General features: G+C 45.2%; 1 protein-coding gene across 1 annotated transcript; it reads right to left on the bottom strand.

The window, feature by feature from the left end:
- Window positions 1-115: 115 nt before the first annotated feature.
- Window positions 116-25,129, bottom strand: colec12 (collectin sub-family member 12). Its single transcript, XM_080859652.1, has 10 exons — window positions 24,731-25,129; window positions 21,089-21,139; window positions 7,212-7,334; window positions 4,620-4,706; window positions 3,460-4,503; window positions 2,859-3,338; window positions 2,299-2,441; window positions 1,980-2,089; window positions 1,245-1,387; window positions 116-1,042 (listed from the first exon to the last, which is right to left on the bottom strand). Exons 1-10 carry the CDS (start codon window positions 24,735-24,737, stop codon window positions 1,023-1,025), a joined length of 2,208 nt encoding a protein of 735 aa, XP_080715778.1. The 5' UTR covers window positions 24,738-25,129; the 3' UTR covers window positions 116-1,022.

Genomic DNA, 25,129 nt, shown 5'->3' with positions numbered 1-25,129 from the left:
GAGCGTTAATATTACTTTATTAAGAGTGGTATTTATTTATCAACCTTTCATGTCAGTTGGTGTGTCTGTTGGGTGTAGGGTAGTTAATGTAAAAGAATACAAATACCAACACAAATTACATTTTTCATTTTATTTATAAACTGAGGATGTAGAATTATCCATCTGCACCTGATTAACTGCTGACAAAAGGACATCTCTAAAGCACACATACATGTACCTGAGGCCAACATTATGTAAGGGTTTGAAAAGGTCAATTATACCATCTTATCTAAGGGTAATTATAGCTACATAAACCAAAATACTGTAAATCAGAGACATAGAAAAATATTGAGGAAATGACAACTATATTTAAGGTTAAACAAACAACATTTCAGTATGGTGACATACAGGCCTATAGGTATATGTGTCAGGACGTATGGTTATTTTATACTTTGGCCACTATATATATAGGTCATCTTGAATTCCAAAGAATCAAAAATGTATTTTTATAACAGCAATTCTGTTCACTTTGATTAGATCACATTTATATTGTTTAAATCATGAGGGTGATGTGTAGCTTATGTATAGCTTATCAATTGCTTAGCTTAATGTATGTAATTAAATACACTGCAAAGCCTCATTATTGCACAGGAATGTGAAACATGATTGCTAAATATGACCTTATTTAATATATGATTTTACCTATGAAATAGGATAGACTGTATGTTTGTAAAGTATTTACACTCATATGATTACAGTACATTTAAGCTTTTTCACTTTAAAAATCTTTTTTAAATGAATTGAACATTTTACATGACCAGTTGTCAGTGTACCTAGTGACAGGCAGCTTGATACATTTTGTCTGCACATATAAAAATATAGGAGTTTTGTTGAGGTGCTCACAATCCTGTCTGTCAGGTTAAAAGTGTCTTTTGGCACAGTAACACTGGCACTAGCTCTGTAAGGAAAGCGATGAGAGACATCTTGGGAACTCAGTCTCTGTAATTGCCACATCCCATGTCATCCTTACTCTGGAATGGATGCTATAAAACTGGAACTGGTGCTGTGGAAAGTAAATTACAATTAAAAAAGTCAATTTATGCAAATAACTAAGCAACAAATTATGTAACTAATATTATAGAAGAAGAAAAAGAATGCACAGCACTTCATGCATTTGTGTTTGTTACTTGAGAACAGGATTTAACAATGTTATCCATGGCATATTAAATAGGGTGACTGATTTGATGATTCCCATCATAACCTACTCTCAATGTCCTTTTCACAGACGAAACCAATCCGGTCAGTGCAGAAGAAATCGTTCCAATTGCCTTCATGGATCAGCCCGGCACAGTCCTCCCCTTCCTCATGCCCATGGCTCCAGTTGTCAGGCTGGCCTAGTTTCCATTTTCTGGAGATAGGATTCAACAGACATAATAGGAATGCAGACAGGTACACATCTTGCCATTGTCACATAGGATTCAACAGACAGGATAGCAATGCAGACAGGTACAAATCTTGCCATTGCCACATAGGATTCAACAGACATGATAGCAAAGCAGACAGGTACAAATCTTGCCATTGCCACATAGGATTCAACAGACAGGATAGCAATGCAGACAGGTATAGATAATGCCATTGCCACATAGGATTCAACAGACAGGATAGCAATGCAGACAGGTACAAATCTTGCCATTGCCACATAGGATTCAACAGACAGGATAGCAAACCAGACAGGTACAGATAATGCCATTGCCACATAGGATTCAACAGACATGATAGCATTGCAGACAGGTATAGATAATGCCATTGCCACATGGCAGCCCATGGATCAACTGAATCCACGCCTTTATCATCATGCTCCCAAATTCAAGGTAATAATAACAATCCAGTACAGCAATATGAAACGACTTGCTTTCACTGCTTAACTGTCTGTGAATGGCTACCTCTCTATCATGGAGTGGATGGGATACACAAATCAAATAACAATAATGATAACTCACGTCACAGTTGGCAGGCTCCCGTCGACCCATCTCCAGACATTTTCTTCTTCACTGTCGGTCAGCCCAAGCCAAAAGTAGCCTTTCCCTACAATCTGCTTTCGTATCCATTGCTAAAAAGAAAGTATCACTGATGTTACAGTTGTGTGTGAAAGCAGATAAGATGTGAATGATTGAAAGAACTTCCGTGGGACAATGTGTCTCTTTAGTGCGCAATGACCTCTTTAAGTCTATTAAGAGTGATCTTATTGGTACTTGGCATTCTACAATAAATCATTTTCAAATCACAAATTCATGCATTTGAGATTTAATTTTGCTGTACCTGCTCAGCATTGTCATTAATAATGAGCATGGAAGCTGTATTGTTAGTGCAATGTTCTTTAGTTTCATCAAAATTCAGTCTCTCTGCTCCTGATGAGACATAGTAGCATTTGTCTCTGAAGTTCCTCCATTGCAGTGGGCAACCTGGTAAAAATAGATCGTTTTTCTGATGTCAATTTCCTATATTCAGGAGGAAAATAGCATGAAGGAAGTCAAGCAAATGTTTTATAAATAGCTACCCTTTCATTAAATTAAATTTACTTATTAAAATTACAAAACACATTCCTGGTGTTTGACGTCCAAATGTTCTTACTCTATTTAGTTGCAGCTAAGCAACTTTCACGACAAAGGCAGTTTCAGTCTTCGACAGAATTGTAAATACTAAACCCTTGAGGTAGAATTACCTTCATCAACGTGAGACTGAAATCAATATGTAAATAAGTACTATAAATAGCACTAAAATACCCAAAACCACAATTTTGTGTGGAGTGCACCTGCCACCATGCACATTGTTCTAATGAAGAACTACTTATTCATCAGCAATCCTATTTCTACTCTTACCCGGGACCTCTGTGGGTTCTGGTGCCTTGACTTGCTGCGGTCCTACCGGAGCTGGTATAATCTGCCCAGGTAACCCTGGTAGCCCAGGTGGTCCAGGCGGGCCAATGGGGCCTACTGGCCCACGTGGACCTTCTGCACCTTCAGCCCCGGCTGGTCCTCGGAGTCCCTGTGGCCCTTGGGGCCCCTGGGGGCCTGGCTGTCCGTCTCTCCCTGGCAGACCAGATGCGCCCGGCTCTCCCTTCTCACCGGGTGGTCCAGCACGGCCTCCTGACCCTCTGGAACCCTTGGCTCCAGGCCCTCCCCTGGATCCAGCTGACCCTTTAAGTCCTGGTACACCTGGCACTCCAGGGGGTCCTCTTTCTCCTTTTACTCCAGGTGATCCTGTCATTCCCTGGCCGCCAAGGTCACCTTTCACTCCCTGCTTTCCTGCTGGGCCCGTGGGTCCCTTATCACCCCGAGGGCCTCTTGGTCCAGGTGGGCCTGAAACAAACAAATGTGTATGTTTGATCCTGGTGATACACTATGGAAGTAGACGTGTGTACGCTCACTGGATACTACATTATACTTTTAAGATACTCTTGACAAGCCAGTTGTTCCTCACCTTGAAGAATGGTGAAGTTGGTGATGAGCTGCGTGTGCTTGCTGTCGACCATCTTCATCTCCTCCATGACTAAGGAGAGGCTGCTCACTTCCTTGTCCAGCCTGCCTGTCAGCTCGTCCTGCCGGGTTCGGAGCTCAGACCCGTCGGCTCGGGCCTCAGCCACGCTGCTGTTCAGCCCCGCCAACAGCTCCGAGTGGCGGGTCACTGCCTCGGTGCAGGATCGCAGGCCATTCAGGTCAGTGCTGATGGCTCCGAGCAGCTGTGTGGTGAAGCTCACGTTCCCGGTCACGCGGTCCATGTCGCTCTCGTGACTGTCCAGGCGAGCTTCCAGCCCATCAAACTTGGCCGAGATGGCGTTGCCATGGTCTCGCTGGCGATCCATGAGCTCGCGTAAGCTCTGATCGTGAGCCTCGGTTACAGTCGAGGCGTTCTGAACCTGCTCTGTCAAGCTGTTAAGCTGAGAGCCCATGTCGTCCAGAGTCTCGCTGTTGGATCGGGTGAGAGCCGAGTTGTTGGCAGCGAGAGCTTGGAGGTTCTGCACCTTCTCCCTCAGCCAGTCGGCGTCGGCTTTGGTCTGGCGGGCCGTCTGCTGCAGACCCTGGTAGTCGTTCTTCAGCTTCTGCACGGCCTGACTGGTGTCCTCCACCGACCTCTGCAGGAGGCCCATCTGGTTCCTCTGCTGGGCCTGCGTGAGGTTGAGGGCGTTGATGCTGACCGTGGATCTGCTCTGCTCCGTGATCTGGACCTGCAAACCCGTGTGCAGACGCTCTGTGTCTGCCTTCAGCCCGTTGATCAGGGTGCTGTACATAGTCAGCGTGCTATTCACGGTGCGGATGGTGTTGGCGTTGCTGTCCAGCAGACCCCGCAGGGTGATGTGGCCACTATGCATGTCCTCGCCCACTTCCCGTAGTTCATCCAGAGCTGCCTGGTTACTAGTCGCCCTAAGGGCAATGTCATTCAGCTGCCGCTGCAACATCTGAATGTCCGACTTAAAGGACATAAGTTCACTAGTGGCATTTTCAGATTTCTCACCTGTTTGGTCATCTGAATGGGAGTAAATAAATAAATAAAAAAAATCATTTGATTGAAAAACGCTTTAATTCTTTTTTTTTTTTTTTTTTTTAAACCACGTGTTATGTAGACGGTTAGATAATGCTCACCCAGCTTCTTCAGATGTGTCTCCACAGTAACAATCTTCCCTCCATAATTCTCCATGCCTTCTGAGACATTGTCCATCTTTTCCACCACTGGGGAGGACAGGGATCATCATTTTAGTCAAAAATCGTTGGAGAACAAAATAGGAAGAAGCACTCTTGACAAAATGAAAAGGATTTTTGGATAATGTGCACACTATGTTGGAGAGGTCTGTCATGACCTCCTTTTGCACACACCTCTGACACACACACACACACACACACACACACACACACACACACACACACACACACACACACACACACACACACACAGGAAATAGACAACACTTAATTTCCTTTGGAATGCAGAGTGGGTCCGGAGGGGTCTGTGACTGTCTGAGTGTCTGCTGAGCCCACACTGGTGATTCCCGCTAGTCTTGCTGGCACCAAAGCTGCTTTATATGCATGTTTCTGCCAACATGGAAGTCATACCTCAAAGCAATCCACAGGATGGAATGTTCCTTCAGATCACAGGGCCATTTTGCTGATAGCAGCTCTGTTATTTATGGATTGCAGCTGTAACATTTAGGGAAAGATTCAAGAAACTCTGACACTATGCAGCTACACAAATGTTTTTGTACGGCAGTAACTGATCAAAAGGTATTGCACCACAGCATAAACACTAGAGGGTGCTAGAACGGTGGAATGTCTTATTTTGGTTTTAAGATTAGCACATCAGTGCACTGGGTTCTATTAACATGAAGACCCAAAGACTAAAAATAGGTACTGCATGTTTCAGGTGTCCTACTAAACCTGAACCACCTTCTGTAGCTTGATGTAGTCTCTTAAGCACAATCATGCTTTATATGGCACAGCACTGAGCCTGAATCAATGTTAAACGACCTGATTTATTCTCTCATCTATATTCGTCTTTCTCCATTCATTTTTGTATTTAATTGAGTGTTCTGATATGTTTGGCAAAGACAGACAAAGCTTTCACGCATCCAAGCATGGCTCCGAGTGGACAAGACTTGTGTAACCAAACACAAATCAATAACATGCTCTGAGAAGAAACATAACACTGAGGTCAGTTTCAAAGACTGGATGCTCAGCCTCCCCCCAAGGAATAGACAGTGGGAGGCCACCTCCCCCAGACTCTTTCTCTCTCTCTCTCTCTCTCTCTCTCTCTCTCTCGCTCTCTCTGTCTCTCAGTATTACACCGTTGTATAATAAGATGTAAGTGCTATTTTGAAGTTGACTTAGAGACCAACCAGATCCATAACAGTTATCCTCAACTCAACTTATCGTAACACGATTGCGATCACAACCCATTAGCAAGCACGTCTAACCACCTTGTGTATTATTTCAGTGCTCCGTAATGTTTTAATTTAATTCATAAGCCATAGTGATGGTTAGTCATGACACTTATAGTCCTAATAGCACATTCAAATGTGGAACTCTGAGGTAAGTGTGCTCTCTATAGTTCCTCTAAAGCAGAGGATATCAAGGGTGATCATCTGAAGAATCTCAGCTCACAGTCAGAAAGAACGAGGGCACATGCCAACCATCGGATTGAATTTAAAAAAAACAGATTACTCAAAACGACTTGGATAGATGCCCCATTTGTCAGTCAACCTGTGGTTCCTAGGGACAACAAATTGCTGCCAAGGCATAAAATCCGCACTTCAGCGGGTTTGCCATGCAAAGCTCACAGATACTGTTTGACGGGGTCATCTGGTAGAAATTAGGGCCTTCAGCGAGCACTGGAAACATGTGTGTTGGATTTAAATCAAGGACATGATGTGGACGGTGAAGCTTTACTCTGAGCCCAGTTCTGTTCATCCCGACGCAAAAGCATATGGATCGAGAGACAGAAGGAGATCTGGGTCGGAATGTTAAGTGATACTTCACATCGTGAATAGTGTGTGAGTGTGGTGGACTTCCCACCTGATTATCACCCCCAGTCTAAATGTGTTTTGGAAGCACTTCTGACTCAGTTACTATTCTTTTTCCCCTTCCAAGCACACAATGAATCAACCCATATGCGTATGCGATTACTTTACAGATATAATCTACAAGTTGTCATTATAGTGCGTATAGTTGTATATAGTTCATGTACTCATTATAGTGCATGTGTATAGTTCATGTGCTCGTTATAGTGCATGTGTATACTACATGTGCTCATAATAGTGCATGTCCAAATACAACCTATTGTGGTTGCTATAGAGATATTGTTATTACATATTTCCTGTCTCTGTAGTAAGAGTGTGGGCTGTCCTGGCTCAAACACACACAGAAATGAGTGGGTGGACATCCGACATTAAGAAAGCACTTGTGCTGACAAGCTACAGTTCATCTGTGATACGTATCAGCTGGCTTAAGGATAAACATACAGCAAAAATTCTCCTTCTGCTATCAAAACATAACATTTCATGAATCAACTGGAACATTTCTGCCACGGTCTCTTGTTTACATTCTCCTTATTGTTGATTTTTTATTTTTTTTTACTCTTTGAAGTCCAGAGAAGAGATTCATTGAGATTCATGTAGCAAGGGTGTGTGAAAGGAAAATACACCATACAAAAATAAATAGAAAGGTTTGGTTATCTTTCCTTACCTTTGTATCCTAGCACTGCTACGGCGATGGTCAGGAGCGCGCACAGCACGTATAGCAGAGCAATGGCCACCCTCAAGGCCCAGTCATTCTTACATTTAGTGCATTCAGTTCCCTCCTGGATCCCTACAACAAAACAAACACACAAGCAAACGCATTCAGGGACAGTGTCTTGTCGTTAGTATCCTACGTTGATTTCCATGCACATATCACTCACCTCGTTAGTCAAAACAACGCGCTGATAATGCAGAGAACAAGAGATGGCAACACAACTTTGCAACTGGGTTGACACTAAACTAAGGGGAGGTCACTTTGAGTAGCATTGCCTTTCCCCTTGTGAAATAGTGTAATGGTTCCAGTAAAGGGGCCCTTCACTTGTTTTGCTTAGTCAGGAGTATACAGTGAAGGAATCTCTATGGGGATGGCAGAGTCATTTAATGTGCATTACTGCAGTGCACCTAGCTGACCTCAGCCCGTTCTGTACTATTCTTATGCTACACTCAAAATGCGGTTAGGGTCTTGATTTGGGTGAAGACTGTGATGCACAATAGGAAAAAAACCACTGCAATGTTTATTTTTAAAAAGGTTGAGAGCATGGAAAAATCTGTTTTGTTAGGGAAAAACTTGCCACAGTCCCGGGTGCTGACATTTTGTTCCGGGTTAGGACTAAAATGTCTTTCAGCTGAATCCAATGAGACCCCATCCAGCAGTGAGCAAAGACGTACCCCCGTGGCTCGGTGGGTAATTCGGCTAAGGTTTGGTAAATAAACGCGGCCAGACCCCGCTATCTCTCCGAACGAGAGCCAGACATTCCACAGCTGGGACCACATCCTCACATGACTTCCTCGTACCTAACTTAATCAGGCAGCATGGACTTCATCACCAGATGGCCGCTACGGCAGGCATGGCACCCAGCATGGCGCAAATGAAAGCCACAGGAGAGATGGGGGGTGGGTTTTTTTTGGGGGGCTGAGGGGAATGGGGGGGGGCGGGGGTTGAGGGGACAGGTCATAAGGGGAGCCCCTTCTCGGACCCAAACATCTGTGTAAACACTGTGGTCAAGTCGCCTTAAAGGGCCCCGGATGTGGAACATTTGGACCCTTGGCGGTGGGCAGTAAGCAGCCCTGTTTCAGCAGCTATGTGGGGGGGGGGGGGGCTTACCTACTTGAGCCCCCCCCCCCCCTCTCCCAAAATAGGGGGGGGGTGCTAATCTATATGTCTGTTACGACCAAACACACAGGACATAAACAAGCAGCAGTGGCCTTCAAGCCACAGTACAGTTTTGTACATGATGAGTTCAGTGTGCTTTTAACTAGCTTAAAGAGAGAGAGAGAGAGAGAGAGAGAGAGAGAGAGAAAGAGGGGAGAGGCTTCTAATCACTAAACATTAAAATCAACCGTTTTGGTTTCATTATCAGAGAATGTTCATGTTGATGTAATCGTTTTCCTCCGTTTCAGTAGATGCACATACGTTTCTTACTTTCTTTTTTTCAAAGTCTCAAGTTTGTGGGTTTAATGTGATAATTTAACTCATCAGTAAGTTGCAAATGTATGTTCCCTGCTGCACATTCTCCCTCATCATCATGGTTGAGATTCATCAGCCAGCTGTCTGCTGCAATGGCGCACAACAGCAACATAGGTTTTCTTGGCTGCTGAGATCCAAATCCATTTAGCGAAGAAAGGGGCTGTCTTTACATGTACCCAGAATTCCAGGAAATGAAAGATATTTAAGTGGAACTTCCCCCTCAGAAAAAAAAGAGGGGGAAAAAAATCTTCTACATGCGAATACTTAAACCACATCTCTGCGTGTGATGTGTGTTCTATACGACTGACTGAACCTCATGGTTCATTCGTCAGCCTTCATACAGGTAAGAAAACGCAAAGAAATCTCACACCCCATGTTTAACAATACGGCAAATAAACTAACTGACATACCCCCCCACACACACACACACACACACACATATTTCATGGCCTTCGCACATTAAACAAAGTCTGCATAGAGAGCAGCATCTGGGTTTCTGACGTGGATGGTTGTACCTCGACCTTTCACAATGAGGCATGGCGTTCAACAACGTAGAGTATAGAATGTGGCCAGGCTGTCCCGGTCAACCAGCTTGCAGTGGCTGGGTTTAGGCCAGGAAGTTCCCAGTGAGTAAATAAACAGGCTCGGAGCCTCCAAGGGACTGAGGTATGGTGAAACACAACTCTGACTCACTGTCGCATGACTACACAAAAATAAAAACAGAACTGACAGAGAGAGAGAGAGAGAGAGAGAGAGAGAGAGAGAGAGAGAGAGAGAGAGAGAGAGAGCAAGAAGAAGTGTTTGGAATCTGATAATACAGGGATTTGGAGGAAAGTATCTGCTTGTGGTTAAGACAGTGCTAATGATTTGTGTTGGTGTTTGGTGTATTTGTGGGGGTGAGTAGGTGGCTGGTATGTGCAACAGGGAAATTGTATTGTTTCGAAATCTTTCAACATTGCCTGACATGGGGGTTATATTTTAAGATGAGGTAGGGAGGGAGAGGGAGAGAAAGAGAGAGAGATCTGCACGACTCGTGGGAGGAGGGGAGTAGGGATGGGTGAGTGGGTGAACAGGCAGGGGGAGTACAGCTCACACACACACACACACACACACACACACACACACACACACACACATACACCAGACCCACACACACACACACACACACATCCACACACAGACAGGCAGGGGGAGTACAGCTCACACACACACACACACACCAGACACATACACAAACACACACACACACACACACACCAGATACACACACACACACACACACACACACACACACACACACACACACACAGGCAGGGGGAGTACAGCTCAGCAGAGGCCAACACCGATGCCTGTAAAACAGCTGTGTTTCATTTGGAGCTCAGGAAGTCGGTCAAAGAAAATTCCTGTACTTCTCCTCTCCTCTGGGCTTTTTCTTTCGTCTTCTTCTCTTTCGTGTACCTGGAATAAGACCCTCACTCGCCTACCCAGTTGTACAAACTGCTGGTGGTGGAAATTTCCATGGCAACAAAAAGGACAGTTTTTGTAAGTACAAAAGTCTCCATGACTTCTAGAGAGTGTATCTGAACCCAGTGGGTTGTGTAATGCAGTCCTCAAATCTGACAGGCTGAACATACAGACACACAGCCACAGACAACAACAGACACACAGCCACAGACAACAACAGACACACGGCCACAGACAACAACAGACACACGGCCACAGACAACAACAGACACACGGCCACAGACTAACGAAAAGCTCCAAATGCCACTGTTTATAACTTTATGTAAATCAGTTACAGATCTCTGGCCACCTCAGATTTGCCCTGTAAAAGTTTTAATGATATCAGCAGCTACAACTACAATATGACGTCTTGCTAAAATAAAAACCCTTAACAGAAGAATCTGCAGTTCAGTGGGAAAATGCAAAGTGCAATGGGTTTAATTAAACACAGTTTAGGGAGAAACTTAAACATACATTTCCACTTTACAATCAGTGAAGAGTAACGAGATGATTTGAAGGATAATTTGACAAAGTCTGTTGCAAAGGTAAATAACTGGTACGTCTGAACAGTGGTGGAAGATAAATGAGATGAAAATGAGACGGCCTCTCTGGCATCTGAGACCCAAAGATATTAATCAGGACAGTCCAACAGAGTTTAGAGACACAGTATCAGCACAAATCAGCAGACGGGGTCTTTCATGAGCTGGGTTGCTTAGTAACAACAGGACCTCTTCGCCCTCTCATGTTGAACAGAAACACTAACCTTCTACCCAGGGAGCTCACTCAGTGGAGTGAAATTAAACAGGGCACGTACACTGCCAAAACATTCATTCAGTCGCACCTCAACATCAGCCACGGATAGATGAAACCCTTGAGTGCTTCATGGAAACTAAATTGTTATTTTATGAATAACGCGGCGCAGCACAGACATACCCATCCAGCCTCCCCTCACAGAGTTCACCCTTATGGGCCCAATCACACCCGTCCATTAACAATGTCTCCAAGGAATGTTAACAAGTAAACACTCTCAAAGTGGTGGACATGCCGCAGAGGCAGACTACCACGTTACAATGTTCCTAAAGCCCTTGTCTGCAATACTGCTGAGCACAAACAGCATGCAAGGCTAACATTTTTTTTCACATGCTTACAGGTTTATGACACTTTAACTAGGCACGATCCCTGGCCCATCTGGTAGTTATTAAAGGGGGGGGGGGGGGGGGGGGGCTTAGGGGGGGAATCAAAGGGTGTACGAGAACATTTGATACATCACCCTATATGCCAGGCATGCAAGAGCAAACATCTAAAATGTCAGCTCGTTTTACAATTTGGATGCAGGGGGAATGCTTTGGCTAATGGGGCCTTTGTAGAATTGACTTCCTCAGCATGCAGAAAAAACAGAGATTGTGGAGAGGGGGGGTAGTGGGGGGGGTCGCTGTTGCTTGGGGTACTAATAACGCGTGTGACCTCTGTGTCTAGTCAGGAGACGCTTTATTGGAGCCCTGTGTCTGCATGCTGTGCATCAACTCTCATGCAGGCCCCTAAGCTATTTCACAAACTGAGTCAGCTAAATAGTTGTGGTAACATGGAGAGATATGAGAAATGCACAATGACTTAGCAAGTGTGGTCGACACCACTTCAGAATAGCACTGTGAGTAGCATAAGATGAGGATCAGTGACTAACCAAAACATCTCAAACTTCTGTTCCTGTTGTCTAAGAACTGAACTCTCCCAAGGAGCAGTCTCAATGCTTTTTGTCACAAACACATATGTTACAGGCTTTCATGCCTAGAAACTATGGCTCTTTGTTTTTAACATTTCAGCTTCACGCCAAACAACTTTTCATATTAATTCTAACAAACCCGATGTGGGGCCGTGGCAGAGCTCCGTTGCACACATCACTCACTCATAGCCTGCAACTATTCCTGGTGACACACACACACACACACACACACACACACACACACACACACACACACACACACACACACACACACACACACACACACACACACACACACACACACACACACTCATGACTCATCAGTCGGATGGGGAAAATAAAAGCCGCCTCTCGTGAGTTTAGCAACAGGCAGTAAGCCCCTAGCAGGATCCCTGGCACAGTTACTGGCCCACGTGTGGCCTGTTTTAGGCTCCAATTGTTTCATGATGTGATGGAGGAGGCCATGCGCCGAGAGAGAAAAAAAAGAAAGAAAGAAAAAAAAAAAAACGAAAATGCATTCTATATGAATCAGACTGCTAACAGTTCTTGGGTTCATGACAGGCAATCCTCAGAGAAACCACAATAGCACAATAACAGTAAAAAAAAGTGCCTTTGTTGATTTGGAGTGGGATAAATGCATTCAATGTCAAGTATTCAGGCTTGATGACTGTTCAAAAGTGAGCGAGGGCCCAGTAAGACTCTTGGTGTCAGATATAACCGTTTGGACAGACAGAGAGGCCACATATGACGAGCTGCAGTGGGGATGGCTGCGTCTGAGGCTTCCATCTGTCCTGTGTTATCTTAAGACAGAAAACGCCAAATGGATCATTTGTCTAAATCTGGAGAGAGAGAGCAAGAGAGAGAGAGAGAGAGAGAGAGAGAGAGAGAGAGAGAGAGAGAGAGAGAGAGAGAGAGAGAGAACTGAGATGAGGCAGATTGGCAGGCAACAAGCAGCTACTATCGGGCACTTTTCTATGTTGCTATGACAGCAGAAGGGAAGCCATACACAACGTTGCACAAACATGTCACTCTGACTAGGGGCTAGACAAGGTAAAGACATTGCTAAGATACACAATAACTGTATTACACTGCACTGCATTGGTTTGCACATCATCTAATGTGCTTACTTACTTACTTACTTACTTACTTGCTTGCTTACACACTTCCACCCAATATACACAAACAGTTTTAGTGGAGCAGGTCTCCCATGGAGCTGTTGATGATGATCACTAATAAACACACTCCACCAATTACACAATCAACATTCCGAACTTAATCCCAAACAAAACCCCCAGGCCCATAACAGCACATTCCCCATTTCACACAGAACACAATGTTCACAGCACGCTCCAAAACAACGCAGTCGCTAAAAGCTGCTCCGCAAGCACCTGCATCAACAGTCAGAGTCAGAGGTGCGCAGTTGGGCTTGACAGCGGGATGCATAAAAACACACGCAGACGCATCTACACACACATGCATCCCTACACATACAAACAAATGCATGTGCACGAGTGTTCCTGCAAGCACACACACACACACACATCCTCTTAACACACACACACACACACACTACACACATGGCCGCTTGTTATCTATCACTTGACACTGTTATCTATCACTTATGTCATACTCAAGTACTACCAGGCACGAGCACGAACTGATGTGCTTGAATGTGCTGCAAGTGCCCGACGTTTGATAAACGTTTGAACCCAGCCTGAGTTTGGGAGACTGCAGCGGAGCAGTGGTGTTGAGTAAGCACGTAACCCCTGCATCTCGTCATCTCTTTTGGCCCTGGCTCTGAGAGAGAGAGAGAGAGAGAGAGAAAGAGATCAGAGATCAGAGCACTCCCGGCTCTTATTAGCACCAGTCCGGGAGCCAGGCCTGGGCCCCTGGAGACTCTGCATCGCCCCCCCCTCACAACGTTTCCATCATCGCTGGAGACAATTCATTCACTGGCCCGGGAGAGAGAGAGAGATTGAGAGAGAGAGAGAGAGAGAGAGCGTGAGAGAGGGAGAGAGAGAGAGAGAGTGGTGAGAGCAGCAAGATGTGACGGCGCCGGAGCACGTCTGTACTGGATTGCTCTAACAGCAGAAATGAAAATCAGCGGCTAGCAACACTAGCGCTCAGCTTGGCAGCGCCGCCGTGCCGTGTCCCGGCCTGCTCCCCCGGGCCCGCTTTCTTATTCCTACTGAGCTGGGGGAGGACGTGGTAAGGGGGAGAGTTCGCTCGGTGAGAAATCCTCTGCGTGCCACCACCGTTCACGTTCCATGCGCTGCGAACAACAGCGTGCGGGGCCATAAACTCATTTTATTGGCCTGTAGGATCGAGAGCCAGCAGTGGCTCCTCCCCGGCGTGTTTCAGGGCTGGCATGTATAGAATGAGGTCATTTCCAGGAAAGCAGGAACACATGCCTGCCCACCCCCCACCCCCCCTCCACACACACACACACACACACACACACACACACACACACACACACACACACACACACACACACACACACACACACACACACACATATTCTAAGCCACGGTACCTCATACTGGTGAACTGATCAGGCCAGGGGTGCACATGCTGGTGCAATCACACAGGTTCCACTGGGGACGACTAAAGACCTCGTCCAGAGATGCACTTCTTACTTGAGCTGGACCAAATACCAGTCAGCGCCCGCATCTGTTCTCCTTCCAGATCTCACTATGGCGGTCCTGCCTGAACAGCTTATGAAGAAAGGAAAGCTACACTTCTCTCTTCATGTCTGGGGGGAAAAGTTTATTCTGGACCAAGGGTTCTAATGACCTAACTGAAAGGGATCACAACCGCTCCTGGTTTAAATCACTTGTGTTTTCTGACACAAGAAAGAACAACAGAAGAGCGTGTTTTGTTGTATGGGCTGGCACGGAGAGCTCAGTGTTAGGTGTACGTCATGTTCCCCTGTCAGTGGACGAATGTGCCATTGATAACTTTGTTGAGTCATCGTTTGAAAAACAGACATTCCATCACACAGGATGAACTGATCAGTTTTCCACATCTGGTCTGACACCCCACTGCTTGGCCTGGCCTGACACAGATGCCAGGAACACACACACACACACACACACACACACACACCTACACACACACACACACACACACACACACACACACACGCCAGGAACACAAAAGAGTTAAGGCGCTTACAGTAAGAACACTGGAACGGCTAACTATGAGTCATTTTTAATTTTAAAGACTTTCATGACCCCCCTCCACACACACACACACACACACACACACACGCCACAGGAAAAAACACTGGCAGGGTTTGGGTTACCATGGCCACTGTTCTAAACTTAATTTGTTTTATTTGTCTCAGATTTGGTGCGGTGGAGGAGGAGGACTGAGCTGCAGCAGCCCTGACTGCATATAAACACTGAGGAGTACAAACACCGTGGTGGCATAGGATTACTGCAAATGAATGTTGTTCCTAAACTGAGACAAACTGAGACAGCATTGCAAACAACAGCACCCAAAAGCAGCTGCAGAATATAAAACTTTTTACAGGCCCTGCAAAAAAATAAAAGTGCATATGTTCTTGTTCCACAATACATTGTTGACATCCAAAGCTAAAAACCGCCAATTCTGTTTTGGAGGCCTTGAGCCACTTTTTTGCTGGCTGGTGCCCGGTGCAGTGTTTGGTCCAGCTGCTGCAGGCGAGAGCGAGGGCTTTGCTGCGGCTAGCGGTGCCTCAGCTGGTGGGTGGCCCACCGCCGCAGAGAGACTGGGGTTCCGACTCAGCAATCAACAGCCATCTCGCTGGAGGTCTTGTCTTTAAAGGAGAGAGGGAGAAAGATGGAGGAGGAAGACAGACAGAGAGAGAGAGAGAGAGAGGAAGAGGCCCACCCTGACAAAAGCCAGAGCCACCAGAGAGCACTCACAGGCATCATCACCTCCCGCAGCCAATAAAACCACAGCGCTTGGCCACTCTCTCTCTCTCTCTCTCTCTCTCTCTCTCAAACAGACAGACAGGCCTCCAAACCAAAGGCTTGGCGGCAGCTCACCATGCTAATCTACCAGCCTAGTGCCCATGTCCTTCTCAATTTACAAACACCACCAATGATGACTGGACAGAAAAGGAGGACGGGGGGGGGGGGGGGGGGGGGGGGGGGAGTATTTCATCTGGCTTTGGATGAACACTGTCGTTGGAATGTAAATAGGGAAGCCACACTACTAAAGGGAGTTTGGTCTTAATGTAAACAGTGGGACAGTTTAATAAATCATTACAAGCACAGCCACAACAGGCTGACTCCCCCCCCCCCCCCCCGGCCAGCTTCATCACTGATGCAGAGATAAAGACAGAGTTGAACTCGGGCAAAAGTCCACAACTCCATTAAAACAGTGATTGCAACTTACGCCCGATTATTCTTTCCCCGTTTTCCCATTGGGTTTTCCAGGCATTTGAACTCAGGGTGACAATGCATATCGCATGAAGGTGATGAAGACAATGACCAGGGTTAGGTTTGCAGTCTGCCGTACGTCTAGGCATGCGAGCGGACTGAGAAATGAAACGCTGGTGATATGCGTACCGTGTAGATCATCCAAAAGCTGAACAAACAAACCATAAGTGTGGTCTAATTATTCTCGGCACTCTTGCACCTCCACTAATGTACTGCTCTTTCAATAGAAGAAAAAAAAAAAAAACACGAGCAAGAAAAATACCGTGAGGCCTCCTGACTGACAGCCAAAATAATCACAGCGCCAGAAACAAAGGCCCCGGTGCCTCTGTGCTGGCCAGCTCCGAAAATGCGATCGCCAGCAGGGGCTTTGAATCAGAGCAGCGCGCACGGGGGAAGAAAAAAAACACATCTACGCATCTTTCTCTTTCTCCGTTTTTTTTCAGCACAGGAAGCCGAGAGTTGATTTTGGACGTCTCGTGTGCCAAAAGACTTTCATTAATATATCAGACACAGTGCAGCACTTTTGGGGCAGCCTTTTATTGGTACGGCCCTTGAAAAAAAAAAAAAACAGGTCTGGCTCCATCACTAACATGTGTGTTGTTTTTGAACGGGGGCCAAGTCCCGCTGAGCAGGAGAGGTGCTCGGGACATCCATCATGCTAGCGAGACACCCTATCGCATGACGCCTTGTTACACGGGGTGATGTTTGTGGGTGAGAGCATCCCCTCGGGGGGGCCCCGGCATGCACTGTGGAGGAGCGGTCAATGAAACGCGGCCTTAACCCGCGCTGCTGCTGCTACGGTTCGGGCAAGCCGGTGGCGGCCAGCGCAATTCCCGACGGGGCGTACTGGGTTACAGATGGGGGGGCCGCTTTATGGCCTGTGTTTATACTCGTCCAGTGTGAGCTTAAGGTGAGATGTTTAGTGACGTTTAAGTTCGCCCCTGATGCATTACGACCACCTACCCGTGTAACTGATCCCCGCTCTGGCCGTATCTGTGACGAGGCCTTAGAGCGGCTCACGCTGGTCAAGTGACCAGATGTTACAGGGGTCAGCGTCAGCCGGCAACGCCTGTGCCTGGACCGTTTCAGCCTGCATACTTTCAGGTCTTCCGAAAAAGCCCCTCGGCTATTAGCGTGAAGCCCCAACTCTAGCCGGGATCCAAACATCTGTTTGTTGGGGCTAATATTTGTCCCCCATTCTCTTCATGAGCCTCCCCTCATCGGCTCAAAAGGGCTTTTAAAGACTCAAATTCCACCGGCTTGACCCGGCTCTGACCCTGGCCATTCCCCTCCAACACTCTCCCCCGGAATCTTCATGGTCTGCTCTGGGCGAACCTCCTGCTGGGCTGCTGCTGTGATTTGTGCCCTGGTCGGGCCTGGATCTGCCTTCATAAAGAACACCCTGTCCTCTCGCAGACCCTCCAGTACCACTCTCCTGATCATTAAGACAGATGGCCCAGATAAGGGCTAAAGAGCTCTTCAGATGGAGGGAGAGCTTAACCTGAGGGACCATGGTGGCATGGTGAGATAAACGAAATGTTCTGTTCATGCTCTCTGCCGTCTGTTTCTGTCTGCCTTTCTTTTTTCTTCTCTCTCTGTGTGTCTCTTGCTCTCTCTCTCGCTCTGCTGTCTGTTCTCTTTCTCCTCTATCTATCTCTTTCTCTCTCTCTCCCTCCATCCCCCTCTCTCTCCCTCCTTCCTCTTACTTTTGCTAAATCTATCTCCCTGTGTCTCCTCTCCATATTGAAAACATAAGCATGTAATATTTCATCAGAACGATAGAGCACAAAAGTGCATGTAAAGCCCTGGGGGGAAGGGGGGGGTACAATAAGCAAGCTTTCTGAAAACATTCTCCTACAGTAATAAACTCAAATTAAAACCACTTGCTGTTTGTCTAACAGGCAACCATGGAGAATGAAGGTCCCCTGCACATAACTAACCCTAACCCTGCTGGCAACCCCCTGGCAGACTGGAAATAAATGGCAAAGCAGTGCAAGAGGTGCCTCTGAGATGCTGCCTTGGAACAGAACCCCCAATGAACACAAACACCAGCCTTCCACCCACACACACACCGTTCATCTGCTAATCAGTTTGTAATCATGTTCCAATCAAACCTGCCCCCAAAGCCCCCCTGGAGCCGAACCCTGTGAGGGTACACCCTGTTCCAACGCCCCAACCACAAAATCCACTTGCTTCTTAGTCCTGTCAGCGCCAGGCGCAGTGGTGAGGCATCAAACTCCGAGCACACTGTGAAATCTGGAAAAACTAAAAGGGCTGACTAGAATGACAAGTCTGTCCAGAGTTTTCGGGAGATTTTTTTATTTCGATGAGTAGGACGGGGTTTTGAATTTTTCCACTCTACGTTCCCATAGCCCCTGCACAACAGCATGCATGGTGAGGGGGGGGAAGGCGCTCAGGAGCTGCTATGGGACACCTTGTTTCCACTGGCAGGGTACCCACCCTTTTGGGAAGACGCCCCTTCGCCCTCACCACTTCCTCTCTGCGGCCTTGGTGCTGACTCAGCTGGGCCTATGAGATCTGTCCTCTCCTGAGATCCAGGCCCTCCCTTCTCCTCGCAACCAGACCACACTTTATAAGCTCACACTGGCTGCACCTTCACTTCGTGAGAAACAGATCAGCTCGCCCCCTGCAAGATGGGGGTATTCTCACTCCAAGGAACAGGGGCCACCTATCGCAGAGCAGATGCGCCAGCTAGGTCGAAGTACCGGGAGGCGCGATCGCTCATAGCCCTCTGTCATGGAGAGCATGTGTGTGAGCATGTGTGAGGGCATTGCCAGTTATGTGAATGAGGTGCTGCCTTATGTCCTGTCCAAGCAAAGAGTAAGGTATATATATTTTTTACCACAACAGCTGACAGGATTTTGAAGGTGTTTGCATGACAGATGTTTCCAGGCACACTGCTGCTATGGTAACGGCTGCCATGTCTTGGGTGACGGACTTAATAATAAAGACAGGTCTTTATTTTGAGAAGAGGCTCTCAGTGCTGACCTGTGCTCTGGTGGTGTGCTTCGTGCCAGCGTATAAACATTCCACCGACTTTACTGTGATCAGGGTTGACATGAATGAGCACAAATCGCTGACTGCCTTTTAAGAAAAATAATGAACTAGAACAAAACATAAATAAATAAAGCTGCCCACGCAACAATGCTTCAGTATGAATTCAGTCCTAGGAGAGCTGCACACCTAGGGACTCTGCACCCTGTTCAGCAGAGCACTTCAACAGGCCATACGGGAAGAAGAAAAAAAAAACATGGAGCCAGAACAGACACATGTATTGTAATAAGCTGAGTTAAGACTTAAGCATAACCATGTGTCGCTTTCCTTTTTTGACTCAGCTGTTGATTTTGGTTTGGTGGTTTCAGGGCTCAGTCGAACAGAAAAACATTACAGAAAAGCACAGAAATGGCCACTATTGTTGTTCGCTGACCAAGAATGTCAATGACAATGGCATAGCGACCCCAAACGAATGATTGGTCTATAGAAACCTCAAAACAACATTGTTATGGTCCCTTTTTAAATTTTCCCGGACAACTGTAGTTTCCCTCCACCATAACTTTTGTTTAGATCAGTCATAAGAAAGCCTCATTCCTCTCGTATACATGGGGATCATGGGGGTATTATACAGACCAAAGGAGTGATGAGTTAGCATTACCATAAATTGCCATTGCTAAGCTAACACAATCCGCCCTAGGAAGTCAGCAAATGGAGCACCGCCACTTTAAATAAAACGGGGCTAAGGTCCGGGAAACACAAAACTAAAAGCCAAACACTTGAACAAGTAATGTCACTGAGCTGAGCCAGAAACATCCTATGACCCGTCTCTACAATGGGTCAGTGGAAGGCACACTACTTTTTATGATCCTTTATTATGCACCATGGAAAGCAGACCAATTCATATTGTTTTGTGAAGAAATCATGGATATTTACATTTAGTTTGAAAAGCGTTCTATTTCATCAGAGGAAACACCATTTTGAATGGAGGTTGGTTGGATGCTTTTTTGCTTCAGAAGTTCAAACAAAGGGAGGCTAACTGACTGAAGCTAGCACCCATAAAGTTTTTTCTCCCTGGATCAGACTCTTTAAAATGTGTTAGATGCTATCTTGTTCAGAACCTGGATTAGCTCAAACAATTAGCTTCTCCTCGCTGCAGGATAGAGCACTGACTTAGAGAGATCAGTCAGGAGATAGGCCTTCTTTCAGACGTTAGTCTGCAAACTGCCGCGCTTCAACTCTTGTTGAGGGACCGGGCTAAAAGGTGAAATCAATGGAGCCGGGGCCCTTGAGTGTGTGTGTTAAGATCTCTGGCAAAAGAAGCACATCACACTCCTTTGATGTACATTCAAGTTATAGGCATGCACACATAACAGATAAATCTGTCAGTGTTCTTAACCTGCACTGAAGAATGTTAGAAGTGAATTCAAAACAAAGCAGGAAAAATGTCAGAGCAAAATCCTTTTCTCCTCGTTTCTTTGGCGCACTCTCATCTCCCTGATGATGTTAGCATGTGCTCCTTTAAACAGCTGCGATGGCGGCCAGGACATGACCTCTTGTTACTTTTAGCCTGCTTTTACCCCTTTGACATAATAAATCTTTTGTTTTTCTCCTAACAAGTTCAACATGTTGTCATCAACAATACTGCAGAAGTGCTTTTGTGTTTGCAGCCTGCAGAGTTGTTTACTCACCAAACCTCTTGTAGCCAAAGGACTGCACTTCCTCCTCATCTGCAAAGTCGTCTGTGAAAATGATGACAGTAACAGGCATGTTAGACACATTAATAGTAAATGGCCTTTGGGAAATATAAGGACTTTTACAAATACCCCAAAAATACAAGAGTAGTGAAAACTGCAAACATGTCATGCCAATTCCAAATGAAAGTTAAACACTTTATCAGAAAGTAGGAATTTTGTCTCCAAAAGTGCATGTGAGATAAGACATACAATAACTTTTTGAACTGAAGGCAATGCTGCAGTATTGAGGAGAATTTTGAGAACTGGAGACTAGAGATTCATAATAACTAGAGAACTCCACAGTGTCATATTACAATCTCTTTTGGAGTTGTTCATCGGCAAGGCAAGTTTTCATAAATTGTCCTGAGCTAGTGGCAGCAGTCTGGAAACTATTAAGATATATACGGTACAGGATGTTATTATTCAGAGGTCATAATTCTTTGTTCGCACATGTGGTCGCTTGTAACAGCTCTGAAGATCAAAATAACACTAAGCAGAGTGGACATTGTCCCTCTGCAGGTTAACGAAACCACAGCATCACCACATCCTCTGCAGGAAAGGAAAGTCTCCCTGCTTTTTAGGATTCCATCTCTGGGCCTTGCAGGCAGCCAATAGGCTCCTTTCATGTGGTTTGCTCCGCTCATGGGAAAGGACAGGGGTGACTTAAGGAGGTTTTATGTGTCATTGTCCGTGGCCAGAGAAAATAAAGAAAGCACACATGTTTCTCAAGTTCCAGGCCAATGCAAGCCCCCTCCCCAACACTAAACCAAGGGGGTACCAGAGACCAGAGAGGACCCCAACGGTGACCGACCTGAGGTCTCGCTGTCCCAGCAACTTGACAAGCTCTATGGTTCATCCCAACCAAGAACAAACAGTGATACTCTGAAAATGGAAATTGTAGGAGCTCTGTGGAGCTTGTTGGGATCTGAGGCCAAGGAATGAAGGCAGAATGTTAGCATTAGTCAGACCTCTCTCCTCACCATTTGCCTGTTATTCTGTGGAGTCTGTAGTGTTTCCATCTTGATCTTTTCAGAGGAATGGGTACGTTTGAGAGTTTCCTAAGCAAAAAAACCTAAACAAGGCGCCCACTCCCCGGTCTTTTTTTGTCACAGCTACCACTTTGCTTAAGCATCAAGCCATCAAGCAGTTACACAACCCAGAGAAGTTTGTGATCATCCCAGAGAAGTTTGTAATCATCCCAGAGAAGTTTGTAATCATCAATCATTTGTAATCATCTTTCAGTAAGTGTAAGCTGATATTCATTATGATCTCATTATCATTTGAAAATATCACAATATTGTATGTATATGAGGTCAATGCAAAGAGTGTTGCTATACTAGTAGGAAGCCTTCATGGTGACCCATTACGCAGCCTTTAGCCTCACAGGTCACAGGGTCCAATAGTACATTTATAAATAATATATTCTACTTATATAAGGGAAGAATTTCGCCAACTGCTAAAAACAAAACTCCAAAATGTTTTTGGTATCAGAATCACTCTTAGACTAAATTTCCACTGTCTTTTGAGAGTCATTAAAATGAGGAATGCTGACTGGATGTCCTTCTCCATCTGAAACTCATTTTAGAAGTCCTCTTTCAGCTCCCATCCCCGGGTGACGAATTACATGATGGGTGTCTTTCTTTCTTAAATTAGAAATTGCTTCATCAGACAAATATTTACAACCTCATATATTTATAGAACAGAATGTTAATTCGAAGCATGGGGGATACAAGCGGTTAGAATTTTTCTCTTAGATGAACGAATAACTGAAGACAGATAGCAACGTTTACCTTAATGAGAATCATGTCACAACATTTATTTTTGTAGGTACTGTCATATACAAGCCAACAAATGTCACACAATTCTAAAAAAATAAATCTGGATACAACTATTCGTGTAGACTGCCTAATGAGGATAAAAGTAACAAACCAACATCTCCTTGAACCAGCAATCACATATGAATGAATATAATTCTGACTACCACCTGAAGGTGTCTTAAAGGCACCCAGTGCAACTTTATGTAAACATTCAATGAAAAATAAAGATTCAATTTCTAGTCTTTTTTACACGTAGTAAGTTTCAATAACTCCATACCATTACATATCGACATTCAAGGAGCAAAGATGAGACGTCGTTGTGTGGTGAGAACTGATAGAAAATCGTAAACAACAACAATCGCCGGTGGGGAGAAGCCCTTTTTCCATTGACTGGAAGCCTGCTTTATTTATTGTAGGTTACAAAAAATAAAGAAAATGGCGGCGATTGTTGTTGTTATCGATTTTCTATCAGTTGTCACCACACAACGACGTCTCATCTTTGCTGCTTGAATGTCGGTATGTAATGGTATGGAGTTATTGAAACTTACTACGTGTATAAAAGACTAGAAATTGAATGTTTATTTTTAAGCCTCGAAAGTTGCACTGGGTGCCTTTAATAATTGACTTCTAAGATTCATGTTTGCCGAGTAAGAAATGTAAATATACAGCGATCACGTCATTTTCCACTAGATGGCAGCAAAGCCCATACATCCACTAACATATGGAAGAAGATACCAACAACTAAACTCTGTTGTCGGGGTACCCCTTTATTTTGAAATTGATAACATTCTTTCCATTTGTGTAACACAACAATATTTTTCTTCAAAGCAAAGCGAATGTTATTCGTCTGTGAACTCCCCAAGAATGAACAAGAGACTCCTAGAAGAAAACAGCCTTCTTGGAATGCCACATGGAAATAATCGAATTCCAGTATCGTCTCATCTTCATGCATTGCGCGTTGGGGTTAACGTTAACTGTTCAAGGTCCACACGTGGAGTTTTGTACTCAGTGACATCACGCACGAACTATAACTAAGATTTGAGAAAGTAAAAGAAATGTGCTTGGAAATCGTACACTTATGTGGATTTAGGGTATCAGGTCTGATGCTCATATAACGCTAGACTATTTTTCTGTAGACCAGTTGTACCACAGTCGAACTTCACTTGGAAATGTCAGTGTCAGCATCTTCGAAAATACTTGCATTGGGGTTCGTGGATACAGTGGAGCTTTTCTTTTAATTATATAATCCTGACTCAATATTTCCCGTCCCTTCGTATTCACCTCTAACGGTTTTTGGTCTCTCCGAGTACACAACTAAAGGTATCCAAACAGGGAAGCTTCTGAAATATGAGTCTAGCCACTTTAGTTATGCAAACGCTACATAAAGGTAGGCCTGAATGAAGTTTCAGGATGATACTTAGATTTGACATTAGTCCTATAAAATACAAAAAAATGTTATTGGACAACACAAACATTGCAAATCAAAATGATTGCGAAACGATATTATGCGCCGTAAACTTTGTTTCTTTCGATTTTTCTTCTTTCAATTGTCTTCGAACTCCCCATTAAAAATGCAAACAATTCCACAACCTTGTCCCCACGAGCGTTTAATCGCATCCAGATGTCACACACGTAGGAGTTGTACTCACGTCTCGAGAGAAAGGAAAGAGTATTCCACTGACATACCTATTAGTTTGGACTGACTTTGAGCGCAGTTTTACTCCAATTTTCTAAATGTAAGTGAGACTGACATACTTTTATACATAGCGGCACCACTTACCTTTCATCGTGTTTCACAGAGATGCACCGTTTCTGAGCGACACTTTGGTCCGTCGTCACATCTATTGCATAGCAATAGCATTGGCTCAAGAGTCACACTAGAGCGCAGATACACTCTCAGACCGCTGTCTCCTTGTTCATGCAGCGGCACACCTTCCAAAATGTTCCCAAAACTTTGAAAAAAACTGATGGATGCCAACCACCGACCTGCAACATTCGCTGTCTTTGACCTCCTGGACTTGAAAAGGGGAGCCAGAAGAATAGGGAGTAAATGGATACCTACAAAAATACTATAATTATAAAAACTAAACTTCTATTTAGGTGACGTGTATACTCTTTCCCATGAAAGTTTTGCATTCGCGTTCAAGAGAGCTTCAGTAAGGGGAGTCTCTAGCGCAGT

The sequence above is a fragment of the Sprattus sprattus genome, assembly GCF_963457725.1.
Source record: "Sprattus sprattus genome assembly, chromosome: 20".
In the NCBI taxonomy this organism is placed as follows: Eukaryota; Metazoa; Chordata; class Actinopteri; order Clupeiformes; family Clupeidae; genus Sprattus; species Sprattus sprattus.
Note: the sequence above shows the minus strand (reverse complement) of the source record. Positions and strands in the feature narration are given on the sequence as shown.